The sequence below is a fragment of the Bactrocera neohumeralis genome, chromosome 2 (assembly GCF_024586455.1).
Source record: "Bactrocera neohumeralis isolate Rockhampton chromosome 2, APGP_CSIRO_Bneo_wtdbg2-racon-allhic-juicebox.fasta_v2, whole genome shotgun sequence".
In the NCBI taxonomy this organism is placed as follows: domain Eukaryota; kingdom Metazoa; phylum Arthropoda; class Insecta; order Diptera; family Tephritidae; genus Bactrocera; species Bactrocera neohumeralis.
In genome coordinates, this window is record NC_065919.1 from 11,347,567 (window position 1) to 11,374,499 (window position 26,933).

The following is a 26,933-nucleotide window of genomic DNA, read 5'->3' on the forward strand; positions in this document are numbered from 1 at the left end:
TTGAATATTCAGTAAGTCTGTTTTTCTTTGCTGCTTTTCGTATTTTTACAAGCTACATAAGTAAATATTTTTGTTTTGCTTGTATTTCTTTTTTATTTATTTATTTATATGTACGAATTTTATAAACATATGCACTACAGTTAATAATATTTAAATTCTTTTACAAATACTACATATTTATACGATTTTACTTGTAATCCTTTATATAAATGGTACACACTATTATATTGTATTAATAATAACTACATGTTCAGTAATAAGTATATTTTATATTTATGTATATATATATATATATATTCATAGAGAGTGAAAAGTATGTTTGTATGCGTATTTATAAGAGTTCGCATATGCTTGTGGTAAAATGTAAAATTCTTTTCCATTAAGTGGCTCATGTATTATACTTTTAACTTATTTATTTTTTAATATGTATTTAGTAGTTGGATGCTACAATATGAAATCTAATCAGACAGGCTGTTGGTTTTTAGAAATAATTTTTATTTACTTTTTTTTGCTTTTGCTTTATACATTGCATTCCTTGCATAACTGCACATCAGCGTAATTTTTTTTCGACAAATTTATTGCATTTTGTCAGCTGATTTTGCTGTCTAAAATAAAATTTTACAATCCGCTTTGCTTGAATTTACTTGCAACTAACACTTTATGCCGCTACAACTACAAAAATATGTCGGTGAAATCAATATTATTGTGCAATATGCGCATTTATAAATATTTTCGAAATTATCCGAAATTCAGTTATTAAAATTTGTGTTGCCCACAATTTGTGTGGCGTATGAATCAAGCATTTAATTCTTCTGCACAACTACAAAAACGCCAAATTAGCTTCTTTCACCAAATTTCGGGCTTAACGGTGTGTTTGAGCGCAAAGTACGCTTATTGTCAGCGTGTAAGCGCCAATAGCAGTTTCCTCATTTTTAAAAACATTTCCTCAAGTTAACATGCCTTCTTCTGTGTGTTGCTGATTTAAATTCATTTTGCATGCAACAACTTTTGTTGTCTTCCTTCCAATTGTCTTCAGGCTTAAACATTAATTTGCTTAAACATTTGCATGTTTTTATGCGCTTTTGCTGGTATATTTGGAATTATTTTCGCATTTTTTTCTTTACAAAATTTTACATAAAACATTTTATTGTACATACATACAGATGTTCCGTTGCGTACGCGCATACAAATGCATAAACCAATGCGCTGATCGTGCGCGACCGGCGTTGACGTTACAATTAATTTGACTTACACGATTTACAAATTCAATGCTTACAGTTTTGAGTTTAATTTTAAATTATATAATATTTTGTATTTTTTTTGTATTATTGTTTGTTTGTTGTTTTTCAACTAATATTTTACATATTTTCCACGTTGCAAAGTTGCATGTGTTTTATGATTTGATTTTACATTTTCCTTTTCGTATATTACATATTTATTAATTATAGGTTTATTTTTAATACATAAATTTCATTAGTTTTATATTTTTAAAATCAGCACATAATATTTTTCGCGTCACTTTTGCGTAAGCGTGTCGAAAAAAGTGCATGTATCAGTGAAACTTATGCTTATATGTATGCTAAAGTGGTATTTTTTACAAACAAAATTACACAAACATTCTTTTTTATTACAAATACTAAAGAACAAAAATTATGTTAAAAAAAGTGTTTAAAAAATTAGCAAAATTTTCAAAATTTTCAACTGTCTTTCGCGCTGTGTTTAGCAGCAAACTCTTTTTTTCGCTTACAATTACTACAAAAGTTTACAATTTTTGCTTTTGAATACTAACAGCAGAAATATAATTTTACATTACATACAGAAAAATAATTTTACATTACATACATATGTATAAACCCTACTTTGCTTTAGGTTTAAAAAACAAAAACAGTTGCTTGTCTGCGTCGCGTATTTTAGTTGTTGCTTCACTCTAAAAACTATTAATATTACTCTTACATTTACAATGCTTACGTATTATGTACTTTATATATTAGATGTATTTATGTATGTATGTTAACGCACGAATACAAATTACAATATATGTTTGGGTAATCATTTGCCTTGCAGCAGCGCACAAATGATTACGATTTTGCGCACAAAATGGTGGCGTTCATGGTAGTGTGTGCGTGTGTGTCTGGCGAATTTCTTTGTGAGCGCTTTGCATGTCGAAACTCGCTGCAGTCACGAGCCAAAGTGTAAATATAGTTTGTACAAGTTTTAGTTTTCGTGTCTATTAATACTAAAGCGCGCATTTACAAATTATTTATACCTTGTTTTTTTACAAATTATTAAAATTTTTACACAATATTACATTTTTTTTACAAATACAAATATTACATATTTTACAAATAATTTCAATTCATATTTTAATATGGAAACGAATTTTCAACGCTTATGGAGAAATTAGGTTATTTTAACGCTTCGCTTGATGTTGTTATTTACATGCAATGATATATTATAAACGTTTGGGCATTGCTGCCACAAAAGCGTTGCTAAGTTTTTGAGTTTGTTTTGGAAATTAAGCGTAGCTGTCAGTTGCAAATTATTTATATATTAAGTGAATGCAGTTTTCTTACTTGCACTGGCATTAAAGAAATGTTATTGTAACAAACGACATGAAACGTCATAAAATTATGTGACATTTCAATATGTAAATATAGAGCATCAGCTGCTTTTTCTTGTGTTTGTTTTGTTATTTGACATTTTAATATGTAAATATAGAGAATCAGCTGCTTTTTCTTGTGCTTTTTATGCCAAATACATTTTTTTCACTGTCTGCATATAGCAAATGGAAAATAATATATAAAAATGTATAAGCAAAACCTAGCACAGAAGTACATCGTATTATATTACACATCTATTGTTAGCTATGGCTTGCTTTTATTTGAAACTGTGCCACAATTAAAATAATTATGCTTTTGAAAGAAACATTTAACTTCTGCATGCAGTTAAGTTTCCGAAATCAATCTTATTGACAATTTTGTTGTGAATGTAACTTAATTTTGTTTCCATAGAAATGTTTGTATGAAATTGTTTTTTTTTTGTTTTGTTTACACTACCATTTTGTGTTATGAAATTTGTACATGAATTTTTATGAACATTTTTACATGCATTTTATACAAGACATGCCAATTGCTGCTCACGTAAAATATCGCCTCAGCTATTGTAGCACGCACGCTCAACGCGTCGAACTGCCAATTTGTGCGCAACAAGTCCTTAATGAGTTTAGTTTGTGGTTATGTTAATTAATTAATTTATTTTTGTATATATAAAAGTCCTTTGTTTTAAGCATTGCTGGCGAACTGTTTGGTTCTTACCGCAAATGCTTGCGTTGCACGTTTTGCTTTTGTTTCTTTGCATGTGTTGTGTGTGAGTGTGTGTTGTTTGTGTGTTTATATGCTTGCATTTGCTAATAAATAACAAACGAAAAGCTACTAAAATGCCTACGGTTCAAAAAATTGTTGCAGTCACACGCTTAATAAATTGAAGCGCCGTTTTTCACACACATGCGCCTATAATTAAGCGCTGCCACCAGCCTTGCTACGTTGGCTCTTTTATGACAACGAGCAGTGGCACGCGTGTGCTGCACTTGTGTGTTTGCCAGCGTGTTTATATGACGGCACGCTGCTAAGAAATTACTTTTTTTTAATATACATATAGTAAACTGTTTTTAAAACTAAACTTATTTTCATGTTATCTCTTTTGTGTTTTTTTTCTCTTATACAAAAATTTCAGCACTTTCTTGTATGTATTATTTACGCCTTTTACTTTTTATGTTTTTATGATTCAATTGTGTGTGTGTTCTCTTCGTATGATTTCATTCTTTGTTTTCTTTTTCATATAGTTATAACCGTTAGATGCGCCGTTGCATATAAGAAAGTTTGTGTGCAACGAAATTCTTAAACGAACGCTTTTCTTTTTATAAGCCTTTAATTAAATTTTCTTTTTATAAAACTTCAACTTTTTCAGTTTTTCATAAAATATTTTTGCATGTGTGCTAGTACACTTTTTCTTTTATTTTTTCGCGCGTGTTTAAATGTTTACAAATCAAGTTTTATTTAGCATTTAGCTTAACGATTTTGTTGCCTTTTGATAGCGTTTATGTACGCCTCTTAAATCGAGCGCTATATATATGTATGTATAGCTTTTTGTTTATTTGGCCTTAGTTCTGCTTTTCACACTTACGAAACGTTTTAAGCTTTCAATATATTATAAAAATACGAGCTGCATAGCTAACGCAATGCTCTTTTTTACTCTTTTTTTACTCAACGAGATTCTTGTGTTTAATCTTACTGGTTTTTTTGCAATTACCGACCGTTTAAACTGTTATTTTTCAATACGAAATACTTTTTCATTTCGCTTCTGCTTTGTTGCACTCTAAAGTGCGTGTGTGTGTGTGTGTGGTTTTTGAAAAATTTAAAATCTAAATAAAATCGCGAAAAACACAGCATATCTTAAAACTAAGTTACACATTCAAATTATAATAAATTTCTGCTTTATGCTCTATAATGCTGCTACTTATTGCTATAAACTAATAAAACTGTGTGCCTTCAGCATGACGCTCCAACATATTTCTTTCGAAATTCCGCTACACTTGTACAGCAAGCATTCAGTACATTGCTTTATTTAACATACAAAGCGCGCTTTACAACGCTACACCGTTAGCGGTGGGTGGACCAATGGGTCCCAGGCCGCTATTGACGGCAGTCACCACAGAGGTAGCGCTGCTGCTGTTAGTCGAGACGGTGCATGATGATGCTGCTGGCGATGTCTGACCCACCGGTGTGACATTAATGCCATTCTCTTGTATCATTATGGGTGTGCCGACTGTGAGGCCGGTAGTCACGCTGCTTGTGGGCGTGGTAATGGTTAGGCCAGACGCTGTGCTGCAAGCCGATGTTGTTAAGGGTGCGATGCTGGTAGCGACGATTGACGAGCTTGCGGCTGTTGTTGTTATCGGATTGGCTGTCTTCATGAAATACTTTTCCAGCTTGGCATTGATGTGCTTGCCATAGGTGTACTTGCGTAATGCGGCCATATGTGGGCGTATCTTATTCATGAGTTTCTTAAGTTGTGTCGGCTCCGAGACATCGATCATTTTCTGTACCACATAGTTGGCATACTGATCCTTCATCATGACGTGCAAAGCACTAGAGGGGGGGAAAGCAAATGTTTTAGCATAAGAAAATATGACATAAAAACAAACATATTAATTGTTTTTAACAATTTGACAATTAAACTGTAACGTAGTGACAATATCATTACTGATATTAAAGTGAATTTCGTGTCTTACTTGTCATTGAATGTGCACACTTCATCGATAAGTCCGGTGCGCTCACCGCGTGTGGCATGTGTAACACACTTCTCCACAACATTCGAGGCGAATTTATGCTGCGACAATACCAAAACCTTTCCACGCACGCTGGCGATCAGTATTGACTTGTCCTCGGGTTTGCCGTGTTCTACAATGGAAAATACACAATCAACATAAATCTTTGATAAATCTCTTTGCTACAACACCATACTCACCCAGCACATGTTGTATAACATAGTTGCCATATTGATCCTGTATCAGCTGCTCGGTGTGCTCATGCAATTCATCGAGTATTGGCTGCGTCTGCTCGGCAGTACAATGCTCCAATATGCGTTGTATGACACGACAGCCATATGGATGTGTGCTTAGTGTGTATATTTGTCCCTTGAATGCATTTATGACGAACTGCAGCGCCGATGGATCAACGCATTCGATACATTTTTGTACCACATGATTACCATTTTGGTCCTTGACACATTTCAAAACATTGCCATCCAATTCGCGCACAATCTCTTGCTGCTGCTCGGCGGAGATGCTCTCCAGCGCCTTTTGTATGACACGACAACCATACATTTGCAAAGCTAGTTGCAAAACATGCCCCTTCACTTGCATACCCAATGTGTTTTTCTGTTCTGGTGTGCCGAACTCGAAGAACTTCTGTATGACATAGTTACCAAAAACGTCGGTCATCAAGCTAAAAGCTGAACCTAATATCTCGCTGAACACCAATTGTTTCTCTGCAGCTGTGGCGCGTTCCAATTTCTGTTGTATAAAGCGTGAACCATGCTGATCCTGTGAGAACTCGACAATGTGATTAGCCAAATCGCGTAACTGCAAATTTGGATAGCGTTGATTACGGAAGTCTTCGAGTAGACGTGAACGTCCCGGTTGCAGTGGGCCAGCTACTGCGGCGGCAGCGGCGGCGGCTGCAGCAGCAACAGCTGCAGATGCACTGAGGCCAGCGGCAGTAGCAGCTGCATGACGTGAGGAAGCAGCGGCGGCGGCTGCAGCTGCGGCAGCAGCAGGACCACCCGGCATAGCCAGTTTTGAGAAGAGTGAACTACTTGAACTGAACATACTACTAGCCGCAGCGGCGACTTGTTGTGCAACGGCGGATGGTGGCAGGCCAACAGCACCAACTGCCATTTGCTGGCGATATTTGGTTTCGGCGCCAGGTGCACGATTTGTAACAAGGCATGATTGCGGCGGTGGTGGTGTAATGGCCGTGCCGATCGGACTAGCCGAGGCGGTGGCGCCCAATGTACCATAACTGTTGGTCACAGCGGCGGGCCATTTGCCGCGTGCGGCGGCGGCAGCGGCGGCTGCAGCAGCAGCGGCTTGTAGTGTGCTGGTGCTGCTGTTATTGTAATCAACTGCCGATGGGCTGAAGGCGGATGTATTGCGATCAAACGAATCGCGGCGACCGGTCAGCGAGTTGGTGTTCAAGGCGAGTCCTGCGCGTATGAAAGAAAAGGAAGGAAATGAAGAAAACAATGAGCAAATTTGTTATATGTAAATAGTATATGTACAGTAAATTTTAAGCTAACCTTAGTGTTTGTACATTAATATTATATATGTATATATGTATGGCGGTGAGCAAGATTCAGCTTAAAATTATTTAAAATCCGAAAACCAAAAAAGTTTATTGTTATAATAGATACCACAGTGGGCAAAAAGTGGTAAGATTTTTTATATTCCATCGGTGCCTAGGCAGACTCCGGACGTGCCGACTAGATATGATGGATGGTGTTAAATCGGTCAAAGAAGATGGAAGCCAAAGCTACATCCTCCAGAGCAATAAGGCGGCAGAGGATATTCTGCACGCGCGTTTCGGGAAGATGGCGTGGTGCGTTGGCCTTAAGAAGCGCCACCCCGCGCACGCCAACAAAAACAAGTTGGAGAAGGGTGAAGTGGAAAAGTATCTCGGCATAGAAGAAATCATGGCGACTTCACTTGTCCTACAGGAGGTAAAGGAAAGAACTCAGTCAGTATTCTGATGGTCCAAAACCAATACCTGAGAGTACACCAAATGAACTTCCACAACAGTAAGATCGCCTTTTCCGAGCTTCTTCTCAATTTAGAGAAGGGCGGCTACGACGTGGCTTTAGTCCAGGAACCATGGATTGCATCGGGTAACGCGGTCGCTGGGCTAAAGGCTCAATACTACATAACATACACCCCGAGCGTAATCAAAAAGGTAAGAACAGCGATATTGATGAAGAAAAGTCTAAAATCCCATATTGACTCCAGTTTTTCCACAGCTGACCTGACGTTATTGGCAGTGAAGGGTGTCAAGGATGAGTCTTTACACCTTGCATTCTGCTATATGACACACGAATGCGAAGCGCCAATGGCAAAGCTCCAAAGACTGGCGGCTACAGCAGCAGGAAGCTGCTGATGCTTACGCCTATCATCGAGATAAACCGTTTTTATCACTTACAAATTCAACCACGCACCCTCCCATACTCTTTCTGACCTCGGATCGGCCGTAAATTATTTTTCCTTTTTTTCTGTCATTTCGTCTTTCGTTTCAATGATTTCTCTTGCTTTCAAAAATTATTTTTCCTGCTTTATGTTGGTAGGAAATTATTTCAATATTAAAACCTGCAATGGCAATCAACGACCAGCCAACCAGCACATTCCCATAAATTAAATCTCAAAGGATGCATCAACGTGCACTTATAAATTTACACACATACATACATACATGCATAGACAAACAAGAATGTCAAACTATTAGACCGGAAAGCCGATAACTAATAATATATTTATTCGAAACGCTTTATTGTATACTTCGGAGCGGATATTATTAGACATAAGTGGATAATTTATTATACACACATACATATTAAAGCTAACACTGCGGTTTCTCACAAAGAACTCAGATGGAAATTTAGACATGAAAATTACTGAAATATGTACATGCTATATACATACAACATAAGATTAATTTATGTTTATAAGTATGTCAGCATTCACTCGTTTGTGGCAAATTCTCAAGCAGCTGCTCAGGCACATAGATATGTACATATAACCAGCAGATTGTATGAATATATATGTACATACATACATATGTATAAAACTTATTTGAGTTAGTGTATAAATTAATAACACTTATAAAATATTTATGCTAGACTTGTAAGGAATAAGCTAAACATTAAAGAGCATGAAACTATAATAATGTGATATTTCAAATGGAAGGCATATCTGTGTATGAATGATAGAGAATGATAAATGATATCCACAGGATTGAAGACATTTACTTTCAGAACCAATAATTAAAAAAAAAAATCCAATCATAGGAAATTATTTTTTGCATGCTTCAGCGTTTTTTTATATTTTTTATTTTTTATTTTTTTTTTATAATCTTCCAGCTCATTGACAGACATCTCATAAGCCACTAGTAATATATTAAAATAATAACTGTAAAAAAAAACTATAACGTTGTGCACTTCTAAAGCGCCAATGCTTAATTAAGCAATCGGTTTAGCGCGTTTATGAGAGCGTAACGCAAGTTGTCAATAACAGACATGCACTAGCTCTCTCTGCAGTGAAAAATAAGGTGATCAAAGAGGGGTTTTATATACTTTTTATACATATGCATTAGGGTGTTCATTATTTCCAAGTTGAACTGGTTTGCATACAAACCTGAAACTTCAGTTTTTGCTGTAAAAACCAGCTCCAATGAAACCAAACACTTTATTTTCATTTTAAATTGTGAATGGAAAATTTTACTTTTCCTCAATATTGAACATGTTTTTTTTTTAACTTTTACAATCAATTTTTTAACTGCACGACTGCGGAAAAGCCATTTTTTAATACAAATATTTCCGCTCTACAAAAAAGCTCTTATTGAATTTTTCCTTAAAAATACTCTTTTAAAAGTTATACGCCGTTAAACTTAGTATGCATCAAATGTACTGTGCATTCGTACAAGAGCCTTAGAGATGCTGTATTGCTCATACGACACGGTGTACTGTATGAATGCTCAGTCACCAGCCTCTATGTAGGCATATTTATGCACAACTTTAACTGCGTATAAATGTAAAGTGATTTATATAAAAAAAGTTCTTGGTGCTCGAATATAAATATTTCAAGGTTGTAGCTTGTCACCCTAATATACCATCTATATTGTAGTCGAAAAAGTCTTTTCGTATTTTGTTAATGGATGTCGTTGCAGTCGTATATCTCCAGTGCTACCAATCACATTGTGTCATACAGCGTTGGAAAGGTGAGATTTTAAGCTTCATTTAACAAAAAAAAATTAAATTCGGGGAAGTTGAAAAAAAGTTACAGCTGTTCAAAAATGAGTGAAAATAATAAAGAAATTCGCTATATTTTGCAATTTTTGTAAAAAAGGTGGAAGAATACCACGCCAGCCACTTCGTGTACTTCGCTTCGTGTAATATAACAATGGTTGGTTCGCTTCCCTTCTGGAGATTTCTATTTACACTGATGGAATAATGTCTCTGGCGGAAAAATGGCAAAAAGTGGTCGACCAAATTGGTACATATTTTTTTTTTTATTATTATAAATATTTATAAAAAGAATAAGTTGAAGTTTGATTAAAAATATGAAAAGACTTTTTCGACTACCCAATATATGTAGGCCTATATATGTACATATATCTTTTTATAGAAATGCGCGTATTTATGTATGCAGTGCTGCATTTTATGATGTCAACTGACGACAAATCATAAAGTTTACGCTGTGCAGGAGGAGCAAATACTACCCATCAAGGCAGTAGATTGAGTGTCACGTCGCACGAATGCATTTAAAGGGAATTATTCATGCAATTTGCGATATGCGCACTTTCGGTAGCGTGAGTGTAGCGAGAGGCTGAGACTATACTCCTCAACATAAACAAGCAAGTGTAGTCGAATAGGCTAACGGAGCATATATACGAGTATGTACTATATATAGTTAAAGTCTAAAGGTAGATGAGAGAAGGTGAAGGTTGCAGAAGCTCAAAGTGTCGCTTGTGTCAGAACAATTAAAGCCAAGTGCGCAGGCATATGCATATGCACAGTGCACTCTTCACCCGTCACCCTTAATGTGTAGGTATGGATGTAGCACGGGAATAGTTATGTGCGCATAGAAGTGCAGCACAAGCAGCAGATGGAGCAGATGGCAGGCAACAGGCTGCTATGAGGATGCCAGACATATGTTTAAATAACTATAAGACGCACGTTCTGGTATTTACATTGCAATGCTTGGGAGTTGCAATTGCTTGTTGCTGTTATGGTAATTGTCCATGTAACTTCGGGTATCATTGCTGTTGTGCGGTGTGTTGGTAGCAGCTTTGGATGCAATTGCAGTTGTGAATTGCAAAAACAAAAAAAAATGGGGAAAATTGCATGTGAGTAAGAAAATAAGTCAAGTGAATGTTGGCCTATGCGTTGCAGGCGTGACAAAAGCAGTAGCCAACCGCTCATGTGCTGCATTATCTAGCAATGTGTTGCAGCCGAAGTAGCTGTGTGTTAGCGCAACAAGGAATGCGCAAAGCAAATATTAACAGATGAACAACTGTACACGCATAAAACCAGAGAAATAGGGTTATTGGAGGTAGACGATGGTCGTGACGGTAAATAGCAATGGCATATACGGGTATACGCTGTAGAAGAATTTATTTTTTTTTTTGTATTCGAAAATACACTAAATTATAAGTAAGCTATTGTCAATTGTAGACAATGTGTAAACAAAAGCAAATATTTTCTCAGAAAGACAAAAAAATTGGTATTGTGGACTATTCATAATATTATGTACTATATGAATTAGAGATAATTTGAAAAAAAGCATACCTACCTTTATTGTAATGATTATGATTATGAATAAAATAAAAACAAGAAAAATACTATGCATACTATAATACCCTTCACAGCTGCATTTTTTATATAGTATAAGAAGATCTTTATCTTGATTTTGATCAGTTAGTTTGTATGGCAGCTATATGCTATAGTACTCCGATCTGAACAACTTATTCAGATATTATAGAGATACTTTGTACAATAATGCATGCCAAATTTCGTGATGATATCTCAACAAATAGAATAGTATTTCATACAAGGATATGATTTTGATCAGTCAATTTGTATGGGAGCTATAAGCTATAGTGGTGCGATCTGAACTATTTCTTCAGATATTATAAATATACTTTGCACAATAATGCATGCCAAATTTCGTGATGATATCTCAACAAATAAAATAGTATTTCATACAAGAACATGATTTTAATCGGTCAATTTATATAGCAGCTATAAGCTACAGTGGTGCGATCTGAACAATTTCTTCGAATATTGCATAAATGCCTTAAACACTAAACCATACCAAATTTCGTGAAGATATCTCGTCAAATGACAAAGTTTTCCATACAAGTACTTGATTCCGAACGTTCAGTTTATATGACAGCTATATGTTATCGTGGTCTGATAACAGCGGTAGCTACAAATGAGCAGCGTCTTGGTGAGAAAAGGACGTGTGAAAAATTTCTGGTCGATATCTCAGAAATTAAGGGATTATTTCATATATATACATATATATAGACGGGATGGCAAAATCGACTCAGCGCGTCATGCTGATCAATTTATATATATGTTTTGTAGCGTCTCCGACTTTTCCTTTTGGTTAGTATTTGAATTGTAGGAAGTTTTATACACACATTCTCATGCATTTGCATCAAAGTGCCACCAATGAGCATAAAGTTGAGTGAGATAACGACAAAAATGTTGCTGCTGTGACGTTGTCATGTCAAGGTTATGCCGTTTAATACAGTTAAGTAGGTGTCAAAATGTTACCTCAGCTTTTCACACACACTCACACAAACATTTAATCGTTATCATATATATATCCATGTGTGTGTGCAACAAAAAGGACCCGACAGCATTTTTCAACCGAAGGAATATAACCGACTAGAAGGTACAAACTCGATGAGAAGGTTATGTGGCATTGCCAACTAATAGCAGCAGCACCGCAAGGATGCAAGTGCCTACACATCAACAAAAACAACAAAAAGACAGCTACAGCTACACAGTCATTAGAACAACAGAGACAAACAGACAAGCTGACAAACAAGCAGCAAGCTTTTGGACAACAAGTCATAAGCCATTGTCGAAAAAGCACTTTATACACAGTTAATAACCTGCACATACAGTTACACGAACATATGCGTGTCGTTTTTGCACCTATGTATGGAGGCGCATCTAGAGGTATAAAAATGTTTGTATGCGAGTTTGTTAACGCCATTGTTTGCATTTCACACACATACATACATGCATACAAATATACGAAGGTATCATATAGACTTTGTTCAACATCCTCATTTGCTGTGCATTGTCGCCTGTGCAACACTGGGAGCGACAACAACAACATTTTAAAAGAGATTGCTACGTGCTGTTTACCTTCCACACATACATCTACATTGTTTTTGTTATTTTTGTAACAAGCAGCAATTACATTTGCTCATATACTATATGTACTTCAAGGCACATGTGTGCGAGCGTGGCTCATTGTCAAGTAAATGCAGTAGCGGCGGGCGGCTTGTAGATGGAAAATCGATGCAATATTGAAATGTCACGTATACGCCCCCTCCCCTGCTAAGTGTGTGGCGGTGTGGTGCTTGCAGGTGTGTGCTCATGCCATGCAACAACAAGTTGATTTAAATAATAGCACAAACAACTGGGGACACCACACAACAAATGAGTTGCAACTACAACAACAACTCAGGTATAAAAGGGGCTACATTTGACACGATACTAAGTACACAAAAGTCCACAATTGATGAGCCTTTTGTGGCGCATGTCCTTGTGCAGCTATTTGTGTGCCACATGTATTTGCACATACACACACACACATTCAAATGTGATATATTGTAAAAATGTTTAGTGTGAGTGTTTAGCTGTTTGTATTGTTTTAATGTGTGCCTTTGTCAGCTTTTGTTAATCAATAGAGGTCGGTCGATTGTTCTACTGCTATCCAATTAAAAGAAGGTTTTGCATTAAATGTATACGGTTTTTTAATTGCACAATACAGTTATAATAAATAACAGCAACAAAAATTTGTTACTTCGCCTGCATCGGAGCTATAATACTTGCACATGTGCATTTCTTGTGGCATAAACACGATTTTAATCAGCCAGTTTGTATGGCAGCTATATGTAATAGTAGTCCTATCTAAACAAATTCTTCGGAGCTTAAAGCGTTTTATTGAACAATAATCCAAGAAAAATTTTGTAAAGATATCTTATCAAATGAAAAAGTTTTCCATACAAGAACTTAATTTTGATCAGCCAGTTTGTATGGCAGCTATATGTTTTAGTCGTCCTATCTAAGCAAATTCTTCGGAGCTTAAAGCGTTTTATTGAACAATAATACAAGCCAAATCTTGTAAAGATATCTTATCAAATGAAAAAGTTTTCCATACAAGTACTTGCTTTTGATCGATCAGTTTGTATGGCAGCTATATGTTATAGTGATCCGATCTGAAAAAGTCCTTCGAAAATTGGACGAATGCCTCAGATAATAAGCTATACAAATTTTTGTGAAGATATTTCGACAAATGAAAAAGTTTTCCATACAAGTACATGCTTTTGATCGATCAGTTTGTATGGCAGATATATGTTATAGTAGTCCTATCTAAACAAATTCTTCGGAGTTTAAAGCCTTGCTTTAAAAAATAATCCATGCCAAATCTTGTAAAGATATCTTATCAAATGAAAAAGTTTTCCATACAAGTACATGCTTTTGATCGATCAGTTTGTATGGCAGCTATATGTTATAGTAGTCCTATCTAAACAAATTCTTCGGAGTTTAAAGCCTTGCTTCAAAAAATAATCCAAGCCAAATCTTGTAAAGATATCTTATCAAATGAAAAAGTTTTCCATACAAGTACATGCTTTTGATCGATCAGTTTGTATGGCAGCTATATGTTATAGTAGTCCTATCTAAACAAATTCTTCGGAGTTTAAAGCCTTGCTTTAAAAAATAATCCATGCCAAATTTTGTAAAGATATCTTATCAAATGAAAAAGTTTTTCATACAAGTACTTGCTTTTGATCGATCAGTTTGTATGGCAGCTATATGTTATAGTTGTCCTATCTAAACAAATTCTTCAGAGCTTAAAGCGTTTTATTGAACAATAATCCAAGCCAAATCTTGTAAAGATATCTTATCAAATGAAAAAGTTTTCCATACAAGTACTTGCTTTTGATCGATCAGTTTGTATGACAGCTATATGTTATAGTATCTAAATCTAAACAAATTCTTCGGAGTTTAAAGTCTTGCTTTGAAAAATAATCCATGCCAAATTTTGTGAAAATATCTTGTCAAATAAAAAAGTTTTCTATACAAGGGCTTCGATTTCAGCAGTTTCTAATGTTAAGCACTTAATTACTAAGATTTCACTTCTCTGAACGTGTGGTAAAAATAGAAAACGAACAATTTACCTAAATTCGTGCAAATTTCATGGCCACAATTAATTCAGATGCGTTTTTTGCGCCAAGTTCTATTCAAGCGCATCTAAAACTGAAGTAAAAATGCAAGAAAATTTGCTGCACAAATAAATTGAAAGTGATTTTTTTAAAGGTTGTCCTCAATATGTAAGCAAGGCCTAGCGATTGGCAGCGTTGAAAAGCTTATAGCTTTGTGGTTTATGAGTTTTAATATCGGCATTTTTAAGCATTAATTGTGAAATCGTAGCAAAGCGGAAACCAATAAGTAAAAAAGAAAAAAAAGCGCTGCAGCACAAATGTTTATGCACAAAATGTACGTACATATGTATATGCACATTTTTACTTCGGCTTTTGCGCCCACTTGACAGCGTATCTATGTGTAGGTGATCGCATGCGTGTTGCCCCCAATCCAATTAAAAGCCAAATATTGGCATGCACAACACACTGATTTATTCCGCATGGATATCAAATGTATAACGGCTTTTTCAAGCATAGCCATTTTTCATTTTTTCTTGCTGTAATTATACGCGAAAATATATTTTGCTTTACCAAACAGAGCATACAGAACAAATGTGTAATCAATGCTTGGTGGTATCCATCATATGGCGGATTTCACAAAAAATTACCAAATATCATAACGTGATGCGTTTGTATGCATGTGTGGATATGAAAACATGTGCGCATATATGTATGTATGTATGTATATATTGTTGCTTGTGTGTAGTAATTGAGTGAATACTTTATAATTTTAATTCTTCCTTCTTTTCAATTTACAGCCGCCAATGGATTTATTAACAAACAAACAATGTATCACGTTGATGCTGCTATCATTCCAGCGGATGAAAACTGTGTGTGTGTGTGTATGGGTGTATGTATCAAAAGTCACGTTTTGGTCACGTTGAGCTTATTATTTTTACATTATTATATCATGGCAGTGTATTATATGCGCATGCCTGCAGGTGCGTTGAAACCCAATTGCCCGTTACGATTAAAGGCGGCTGTTATTCGTTTTTGTACTTCGTGAAAATCTTTTTATAATATTAATAACACATACAGTTTATATGTATATATGAGAGCATGTGAGTGTGTAGTGTAAATTCTCCGCTTACTTATTGTTGAGTATTTGTTGACTGCAATATCAACAAATGATGCAAACTTTTATACCCTGAATTTGATGAGATATCATCACGAAATTTGGCATGCAGTATTGTCCAAAGTATCTTTATAATATATGAAGAAATTGTGCAGATCGGACTACTATAGCACATAGCTGCCATACAAACTGACCGATGAAAATCATGTAGTTGTATGAAACACTTTTTTATTTGTAGAGATATCATCACGAAATTTGGCATGCATAATTGTGTAAAGTATCTTTACAATATCTGAAGAAAACATTCAGATCGGTATACTATAACATTTAGCTACCATACAAATTGACTAATCAAAGACATATCCCTGTATGAAAAATTTTTTTATTTGTTGAGATATTGTCACGAAATTTGGCATGCATAATTGTGTAAAGTATCTCTATAATATATGAAGAAATTGTGCAGATCGGACTACTATAGCACATAGCTGCCATACAAACTGACCGATGAAAATCATGTTGTCGTATGAAAAACTTTTTTATTTGTTGAGATATCATCACGAAATTTGGCATGCATAATTGTGTAAAGTATCTTTACAATATCTGAAGAAAATATTCAGATCGGTATACTATAACATTTAGCTACCATACAAATTGACTAATCAAAGACATATCCCTGTATGAAAAATTTTTTTATTTGTTGAGATATTGTCACGAAATTTGGCATGCAGTATTGTCCAAAGTATCTCTATAATATATGAAGAAATTGTGCAGATCGGACCACTATAGCACATAGCTGCCATACAAACTGACCGATAAAAATCATGCTGTTGTATGAAATACTTTTCTATTTGTTGAGATATCATCACGAAATTTGGCATGCATTATTGTCCAAAGTATTTTTACAATATCTGAAGAAAATATTCAGATCGGTATACTATAACATATAGGTACGATACAAATTGACTAATCAAAGACATATCCCTGTATGAATTTTTTTTTATTTGTTGAGATATTGTCACAAAATTTGGCATGCATTATTGTGTAAAGTATCTTTACAATAGTTGAAGAAATTATCCAGATCGAACCAATATAACATGTAGCTGCCATACAAACTTACTGATCAAAATGAAGTTCTTTTATGGTAACCTTGGTATTTGTGAAGGGTATTACAGTTTAAGTTTTTTCTTGTACTCAACATACATGCTCATAAATTCATACATAACTTACAACAACCACGTTAACGTTTATTCAATGCGAGTTTAACTTGTTAATCAGCTCAGTAAAAGGAATGTGTGTCAGTTCTAAAGAACAGAAAAAGCTTTTGAAATCAGTTCCAAAGAACTTAAAGAATCAAGCTGCTCAGTAAAAGCTTTTGAAATCAGTTCCAAAGAACTTAAAGAATCAAGCTGCTCAGTAAAAGCTTTTGAAATCAGTTCCAAGGAACTTGAAGAATCAAGCTAATTAGAGGTGATTATACCATATGCATTTCTTCTTTTGTGATCAGATAACTCCTAAGTGCACACAATGTGCTCTATGAGTGTGAGATATTTTTAACATTTATTATTCAATTCTAGCAATATTAAGCAACAAAACTTCGCGCTCATTATAAGTTGAGTATTGCGCAAGAATGCAAAGTTTTAGCAGCATCCAATAAAGAACGAATATTAACGAAATTTCTTCAAGAGATGAAATTTGGCAAGTAGATACTTATCACACTATCCTCGTAGACATGCCTTATTAACTGTTAATTTTCTACTTTTCAGTGAAGCCTGCGTGATTAATTATGCAATTGTGCAAGCCTTCACTCAAAGCAGTTGATGCAACAATGTTGCGTCTGCAAGGGTAGTATATGTATAGTACATACAGTCAATACAATTTGTATATCCATGCACACATATACATACATACATACATATATGCACAGTTGAAATATTTCGCTTGAAAAATAACGAAAAAAAAACACATGCGAGTATTGAAAACGCAGCAGATCACTCGGATTTCAGTTTTCATCGTTATACTCAGCGGAGTTAAATAAAATTACAGTTCACAAATATGTCCGCGTAAATACTTGAAGTTGGAATTTCTGACCAAAAGCGCATTAAACTTCATTAATTAATTCGCTTTAATTTTTACCTTTTTATTCGTGCATTTATTGCATATTCCTGCAACATTTATTGCGTATGAAGTGTCGATATATTATAGAAAGAATATATCAGTGTCGATTGGCTGTTGGCTTTCCAACTATGTATGTGCCTTGAGAGCACGGCAATATGTATGTATGTGGAAACTTCAGTTCTGTATATTCATGTTAACGGCAATTACAAAAAGCTCATAGTATAAAGAAATTATTATTACTATATAATTTTGGATTATCAGTAGCAGATGACAAGATTTTAATATTATATTTTATTCTTATTTAAACAACGTAAAGAAACTTAGTCTGAAATCAATCAAATTATTTTGTTCGTTTTCAGAAGTTTTCTAGATTAATTTACGTGAAGTAGAAATGTCCGTGTATGAATTTTTGTATACTGAAATACATACTAACAAAAAAATGCACACAAAACACAAACGAAAAACAACAAAAACAAGAAAAACAAGAAAAATGTTGAACATTCACAAATAAAACATTTTGCGTTGTTAAATTGTATGGCAGCTATATGCTATAGTGATCCGATCTGAAAAATTTCTGCAGATACTGTAGCTTTGTGCTAGAAAATAGTCTATGCTAAATTTCGTGTAGAAATGTTTGCAAATAAAAAAGTTTTTTATACAAGGACTTGGATTCAAGTTAAATAATTTGTATGGCAGCTATATGCTATAGTGTTTCGATCTCAAAAATTTCTGCAAATATTATAGCTTTGTTCTAGAAAATAATTCATTCAAAATTTCGTGAAGAAATGTTTGCAAATAAAAAAGTTTTTCAAAATTTCAGTTTAAACAGAAATGTTTTTGAAAATAAATCAAAAAAGAAGTTTTGCAAATAAAAAAGTTTTTTATACAAGGACTGGATTCAGGTTAAATAATTTGTATGGCAGCTCTATGTCATAGTGGTCGGATCACAAAAATTTCTTGAGACATTGTAGCGATGTCTGAGAAAATGATCTGTGCTAAATTTCATGAAGATATCTCGTCAAATAAAATTTGTTTCTATACAAGTACTTGATTTTGATTGTTCAGTTTGTATGACAGCTATATGGTATAGTGGTTCGACATCAGTGGTTTCGACAAATAAGCAGTTTCTTTGGGAGAAAGGGACGTGTGCAAATTTTCAGAACGATATCTCAAAAACTGAAAAAACTGAGTGACTAACACGCGTACGCTGATCATATATTTATATACATACGCTTCCTTCTGCCCCTTCAGGGTATAAAAGAGAGCAAAAATTATAAAGTGAACTTAAAACTAAATTTAATTTTCGTTTTTAGCGTTAATGTTATAACTAAAATAATACAAATTTGCTGTTGTTGTGCAAATGCTGTTTTATCACTCTTGTTGTTGTTTTTTTACATTGTAGAAATCAATTAAGTTTTAAATGTATTTGCGCATAAATAATAGAGTTGTAAATTTAAGAGCTTTATCGTTAATTGAATTCATTGCTTGCATTGGCATTAAAATACAACTGAAGCATCTAATTTAGCATATAAACGTACGCATGTACACGTCGCACCGGAAAAAAGTATATAAATAATACTGATGCAGCTGCAAATGCTTCAAATAGCCAGTAATTGCACATTTAATTTGTTTTAATGAAAATTTCAACAAAAATTAATTATAATAAACGGAAAATGCTATTTTTAATAGCTTAAGAAGCTTCCAAATAAAGTGAGATTTATAATAGTATATAGTATACATTCTGACAAAAAATTAAATAAGTAAAATATTAAGTGAAGGATATGTTGCTTCAAAATCGTCAGGCAAGTGTTAGAGAGATGGCAAGAGAGTTCGACAACTCTCGTGAGTCCGTTTGAATGTTTAGGTGAATATTTTGGCGGTTATTTCGGGTACGAAACGCGTTCTTGCTCCACTCGTCACGATAAAGCTGATTTTTTTCAAAAGCAGTACCGTAAACAGGTCTCTTTGGACAGCCTCGAACGTGGGAATTCTTATCCCACATTCATGAAAAGCATTATAACTGCCGCTGAGACATGGTTTTTTGAGTTTGACATGCAAACAAGTCAACAATCATCAGAATGGAGGGGAAAAACGAGCCGAAACCAAAAAAACCACGCTAAAGCCGCTCAAAAAATCAAGCTGATGCTCATTGCTTTTTTCGATATTCGTAGTTTGGTGCATCATGAATTTGTGCCGGAGGGACTGACGGTCAATAAGGAGTTCTATTTGGCTGTATAGGCGTTGGCCGTGAGAACATCCGTTGAAAACACTCGGAATTGTGGTAGAACAATTCATGAATTTTACACGATGATAATGCAACATCGCATCGAGTCACGATTATGACCGAATTTAAAGCAAAAAAACTCAATAAAACTCAACCAGCAATCAGCCACCGTATTCACCATATTCGGCTCTGCGTGATTTTTTCTTGTTCTCTAAACTGAAATTGCCTTTCTGTGGAACTCGTTTCCAGTCGATCGAAGAGATAAAACGAAAATTCATTGAAGGAGCTGAAGGCCAGCCCAAAAGGTGCAAATTAAAAGTGATTCGCGGACTGGAAAAATCTAGTGGGAATTACTTTGAAGGCGACAAAATAAATATTGATGAATAATAATAATAATTTTAATATAAATATAACAAAAAAATGAGTTGAGGTTTGATTAGAAATACGAAACGACTTTTTCGACTACCCAATGTTTTGCGTTTTATTTACAATTTGCGGGTACTTTTTTGTCACGATATATGTATATGTATATAGGTGAGTGTGGTATATTGATGTGAACATTTAGAAAATGTTTTTTTTTTTTTAAATCGTTCAAAAATTTTGCTAAAATATTTGCCGCAAAATGAACGAACTCAGTGGCATATAACTATGGGCCTGCCCAATTTCGAAATTTATCACATTTACTGAGGCTCAAAATTGTTGTATATATCAGACAGCCCAACATTTCTACATTTCCTTATTAATTTTTATTTAAAATTCATTTTATTATTCAACATTGCTGCTGCTCTTGCTGTTTTAGTAGTGAATTAAGCTGGGCCGCAATTCGAAGTGCTCAACTTTGGCGTTCCACGCACACATACGCATATAACAACAAAAATACACAAAAATTACAAACAAATTACAAAGTATGCTGAAATGTATTTTTACCGCTACATAACGGCATATTAATTAATTTTGTGTTATTTCGTAATTCGGTTGGCGCATATTATATATAAATTTTATATATAAGCACACACATCTATATACATATATATGTATGCATGTACATACATATATATATATATAACTGATTAATGTGATTTTGTAAGTTTAATTGCAATTTGCACCACAAATCAATGTGCTTTTCGCTTCAAATATTAATATGGCAAGTGGTTAAGATCTGCATATTGCAAAACACTAAAATTTCATGAGGAAATTACATAATTGCATATAAGCATATATAATAAATTAGACTATATGCTCAATAAATGCACGCCTACATACATGTGTGCCATAATAAAATGCAATTTTAGCTAAATTTCATTAGCTGCCCACCAAAAAGTTAGCATGCCCTTTAACATTTTGAACGGCATAGCGGCTGCACAACTAATTCACCTCGCTCATAATAGAATTTCCAAATTTAATTCTTAATTGCATTTCAGCAGCAAATGTGGCACAATCAAACATTTAGCTCAGCTCGAGTGCTTGTGGCAATAACAATTAATTTTGGTGCTGACATGCCGTGTGTGTACTTATTAAGTATTGGCAGAGGCGAGTCATTGCGGGTGCTGCCGCTGACAGTCGAGGTGTTGTGTTGGCGGTAACTTAATGCTGGCAGATCGAGTATTTGGGTAGTTGATTTCACGGCAATCATATGTTACATACATATATATATGTATATATATATATATATATTATATAATACACATATTTAAAATCATTGTATATATAGCTTATAGACACTTGAAATAGATTAATAAATACTTTTGGATCACTGCTTGCATGTGAGCACATAACACATACATATGGACAAATGCTAAAATTTCACATTTAAACTGTAACAACTATTCTAACTGTGTTATTGCATTTGGACATGCAGATAATTTCGTGCAATTCATAACACAACACCATAGTAAATTTGAGCGAAATAATAAGAAAATACACTTTTTTCTATACAAGAACATAATGTTCATCGTGCAAATTGTATGGCAGCTTTATGCTATAGTGATAGCGATATGGAAGATTTCTTCACATATTTTATAATTATTTTAGAAAATAATCCCAGCCAAATTTCATGAAGATAACTCGTCAACTCAAAAAGTTTTTCATACTAGAACGTGATTTTGATGGTTCAGTTTGTATGGCAGCTATATGCTATAGTGGTGCGATATGGAAAATTTCTTCAGATATTGTAAAGATACTTTGGAAAATAATGTGTGCCAAATTTCGTGATAATATCTCAAAAAATAGAATAGTATTTCATACAAAAACATGATTTTGTTCGGTAAGTTTGTTTGGCAGCTATATGCTATAAAGGTCTGATCTGAAAAATTTCTTCAGATATTGTAAAGATACTTTGGAAAATAATGTGTGCCAAATTTCGTGATAATATCTCAAAAAACAGAATAGTATTTCATACAAAAACATGATTTTGTTCGGTAAGTGAGTTTGGCAGCTATATGCTACAAAGGTCTGATCTGAAAAATTTCTTCAGATATTTTAGCATTGTTGTAGAAAATAATTTCTCCAAAATTTCATGAAGATAACTCGTCAATTAAAAAAGTTTATCTTACAAGGACTTGATTTTGAGCATTCAATTTGTATGGCAGCTATATGCTATAGTGGCCCGATCCGGAAATTTTCTTCAGATAGTGTAGCGTTGTTCTAGAAAATAATCTATGCCAAATTTCATGCAGATATCTTGGCAAATAACACTGTTTTCAATACAAAAACTGGATTTCAATCGTTCAGTTTATGAGGCGACTATATGCTATTATGGTCCGAAATTCATGCTACCGATAGCCAATTACTAAACGTAAGTGTGTAACTGATTACTTTAGTTGTTTACTAACTTTTGTTTTATGTATGCTATAACGGCACAAATGCATTTCTGCACACAAAACTATTAGACACATGCAATTATTTATATATGAAAATGTCTGTCTTAGTATTGGCGTTGCAAATAGTAACAGCCATAAAGTTGCAGATTACTGATTGCTGTTGTTGTCCCAGCAGTTTTGCCTTCAACAATGTTTGCGTGCAAACAAACAATAGTAATTGTAATGTATTTTTAATTGTAAATCATAAACTACCAATAATAGCTGCTGCATGTGAGCTGGTAAAACAGTTCGGATATGAGTAAATGCACGTATGGCTATGTATATACACACACACATGCATGTAAGCATGTTTAAACGAGTGGTAAATAACAAAATAGTGAAAGCGATACCAATTAAATAGCAAAAACAAAACTAACTGTAGTTGAACACAATAACGGTGTTAAGTGTGTGTTTGCCGAGGCAAACGGCATATCCTGTCATTAACGCTCATTAAACGTAAGATATTCAGGATATGTAATTAAAAGAATTTGTGTAGGCTTGAAAATGTAATTTTCCAATTGTGAGTCGGTGGAAAATACTGTACGTTGTTATACGTAGGTTGCCATTTATATTTCGGGATTTGGCAACCCTAGTGTTGGAAACTGACAACTCACAACTTTATCGCAAAGTTTGACATTTTTTATGTTGTACATTAACGGAATATTTTGACATAAGAGCGCTTTTTGTATTGTTTACAGTAACTTAAAATATTCAACTCGGCAAAAAATTGACTTAAATCGCGAACATTTTCGTAAAAAAAAACTTACTATACTAAGAAAAAATGTATAACTGTATATAATTTTAATTGTACGGTAGTTATGTGATGAAAGCATTAACATTAAACATTTATGTACATAATTACAAATATATGGTGATAGGTGTCCTTTCAGCATTAAATACGGCAACAATTTTTGATTTTTAGTTAGTTTAAATTGCATGTGAGTTTCGCTTACCTCCAACACTCGAACCATTCTGTTGTGAGTACAAGTTCTGTTGTGCCGTCTGCGGTTGAGGCGGATATAGTTGTGGTGGGCCCTGCGGTGGCGGTGGGCCGGCGCGTGTCGCTCCTGGTGGCACCAGCACCGGTGCTGGGCTAACGAGGCGCATCGGTGTGCCTGTACGTGGTCCCATCACCAGCGAACCACTCTGATCGAAAAATGCCGGTATGACCTGGGCACGCGGCGACGTGGCGTATTAACAAGTTTATGTGTTTGTATTGTCAGCGTTGATGGAGATTGTGGTGCATTCAATGAATTATACAGTATTTTTTGGTATTTTTGGTTTTTGTTTTTGTACAGGGTTAGCATATAAATATTTTCGTTTATATTTTGGTATTTGTTGTTGTTTATGAAGGTTATGCGTTTTTATAGAAAATAGAAGAAAAAATATATATACTCATTTAATTGAAGTCAAATTATGTACAAACTCATTATAATGATTAAGCGACATTGCTTATATATAAATATAATTTAATAATGGCGGTTGCTTTGGTTAAAGCAAAAATTATTGGTTTTTTGGTTTTTGTAAATCGTCATCTAAAATGCAAACCAATGTATCATCAAAATAAATGCAAAGTCGAAAATCGGTGTCAGATATATGTAATAACCAAAATATAACCATTTTATAAGTAATATATAACCATTTCATAACCAGTATATAAGTATTTTATAACCATTTTATAACCAAAACTCAAATTTTGTTTCAATATGAGTGAATTTTATTATAACGTTATTCCTTCTGTATTAAAAGTAATGTTACGTTATTTTGCATTTTAGTTGACGAAATACTGTTCGCTTGGATTAGTGTGAAATTTTACAAGCCAAAATGCATTCGATTCGTTTGACCAAAAAATTATGTGCAATTGATTGTAGTTCCTTTTTAGACGCGCTTGCTTTACAAAAATATTTTACAATAACAAATGTACATTGTAAAATTACACAATTTGCTTTTTTTTCAGCTGTCTTTACAAGAGTACTTTACACTGTAAATGATACAACTTATAATAAAAATTATTTTTGCTTTCACGACGCACATAAATTACAGCCTGCTTTTTAATTTTTGTTTCTTGTTAGTAATACAAACACATTACTTGGCTACAAATCTATACAAAAACATAGTAATGTATTTGATAAATTATTCACCTGATAGGACTGATTCTCAGCGCCCTGTTGCGAAGGCGTCAACGGCCGTCGCGGCTGTGTGCCCTGTTGTGGTATGAGATTGCTGGGGTACATGCCCCATTGTACACCGTAATACTGTGGCATTTGTGCAGTTATCAGGCCCATATAGGGGGCGGCATCTTGCCCTGGATTGATGACGTAGGGGGCTGCTTGTTGCGCGGCATAGGCGGCATTCTGTTGTGCGGCCAGAAACTGCTGTGATGCGGCCATTTGCGCCATCTGCTGCGGCTGCATTGTGCCGTTCGGTGCACCAGGTGGCGCAGCCGATGTGGCAGCTGCCGCAGCAGCAGCGGCGGCCGCGGCATTTGTGGCAGCGAGTCCAGGATTCTGTGAGCGGAAAAGTTGCTGCAAAGATAAAGAGGAAGACGGTATAAGTTTAGTGCATAATTTTCATTTATTTATGGTTCGATAATAATGAAAGTTAATTGATAAATCTTTGATAAATAATTGTTGTAATTATGAAAAAAAAAATGTTGAATGAGGTACAATTAATAAGAAATCATTATTATAATTTTTTGTTTCGGAGCACGGAGAGATTTTAGCCGCCCTAATGTATGACTATCATTTCCTTAATACGCCATAAACTGTCTTCACTCTAAATTAAGAAATATAGCAAAGCATGGCATTTCTAAAGATATACAACAAAGTTAAGAATATATAATTTTCAAATCAATGCAATTAAACGCGCAAAATTACCGCGAATTATTGATGATATGGAGGCGGAAAACTTTCGTACTTCTACGAAGTACAATGAAAGTAATTGAATATGAATATACTATATACCAAACTATACAATCGTTGCCATACACACACATACGCACATACACATATTAATACAAAACAGTGTAAGCAGCCTAAATAACAAACTACATGGCTCAAGGACACGCACAAGGAATAAGTATACAGTTATGTAATGCCAAGCAACTTCGCATTTGTATTGGCGGCATAATCGCTTGGGTAGAATTATTCAAACTGAATGTGGCATAAAATAACAATCAAAACCAGAAGTGAAATCGAGCGCCGCACCGCGCACCGTAACACTTGGCTGTAGCATATTAATAAGAAATCGAAAGTAACACCAGAGCACGCGGGAAATCATATAATTTTGCGCCTTGAAGTATGCTTGCGAGTAAATATAATAACCATAACAATTTATTAGCAACAGGCAAGCCAGAAGGCGATAAAGAGCACACATACAAACAAACGAAATGAACTGTGCTTAAATTATGTACCGTTAAGTGGCTTAGGTGTGGGAAAATATGAAGTGCTAGTGCTTTAGAGTGTGTGTGTGGTGGCATACTGTGTATGGAAGCATGTGAAAGTTTGCACTAAGAAAAGGGAACCAAAATTTTAAACTGCTCATAGTTCATTATAATTACAGATTGGGCATGTTTTGATAAAATTTTCAAGGTATATAAGAATTTTTATTTTTTTTTGGCTCACCCTAATATACATACATACATATATACTACTAAATAATAAAGTACAGCTACGTAAGTACGCAAAATTATAATTGAATTGATATTTCATTGCTAATGATTAACAACTGTTGCCGGCGCTCAGCCAAAGAACTGAGCCGGCCTTAAGGGAGAATTAACTACGCTAGATGGTAATTTCGAGGCAAAATTGAAATTGAATTTGCGAATTCGCAAAAATGCTGCTACTGCTGCTGCCGCTGGCATGCTTAGGTCATTTAGTTACATTTCA

The 26,933-nt window shown here is 34.5% G+C and overlaps 2 protein-coding genes across 5 annotated transcripts in view; both read right to left on the minus strand.

Annotated features, from left to right (window-relative positions):
* LOC126751442 (protein takeout) overlaps window positions 1-3,774 on the minus strand; it is a 67,251-nt gene extending 63,477 nt beyond the window's left edge. Inside the window, exon 1 of the mRNA XM_050461712.1 lies at window positions 3,766-3,774. The gene's annotated coding sequence lies outside the window, so the exon portion shown is untranslated. The remainder of the gene's footprint in view (window positions 1-3,765) is intronic.
* LOC126751425 (maternal protein pumilio) overlaps window positions 1,070-26,933 on the minus strand; it is a 466,406-nt gene continuing 440,542 nt past the window's right edge. For all 4 annotated transcript variants that reach the window (XM_050461680.1, XM_050461681.1, XM_050461682.1 and 1 more), the window contains 5 exons: window positions 25,188-25,571; window positions 24,000-24,216; window positions 5,527-6,765; window positions 5,291-5,459; window positions 1,070-5,147 (listed from right to left, as the gene is read on the minus strand). In XM_050461680.1, the coding sequence (XP_050317637.1) occupies window positions 4,643-5,147; window positions 5,291-5,459; window positions 5,527-6,765; window positions 24,000-24,216; window positions 25,188-25,571 (2,514 nt within the window). In that variant the 3' untranslated portion in view covers window positions 1,070-4,642. The remainder of the gene's footprint in view (window positions 5,148-5,290; window positions 5,460-5,526; window positions 6,766-23,999; window positions 24,217-25,187; window positions 25,572-26,933) is intronic.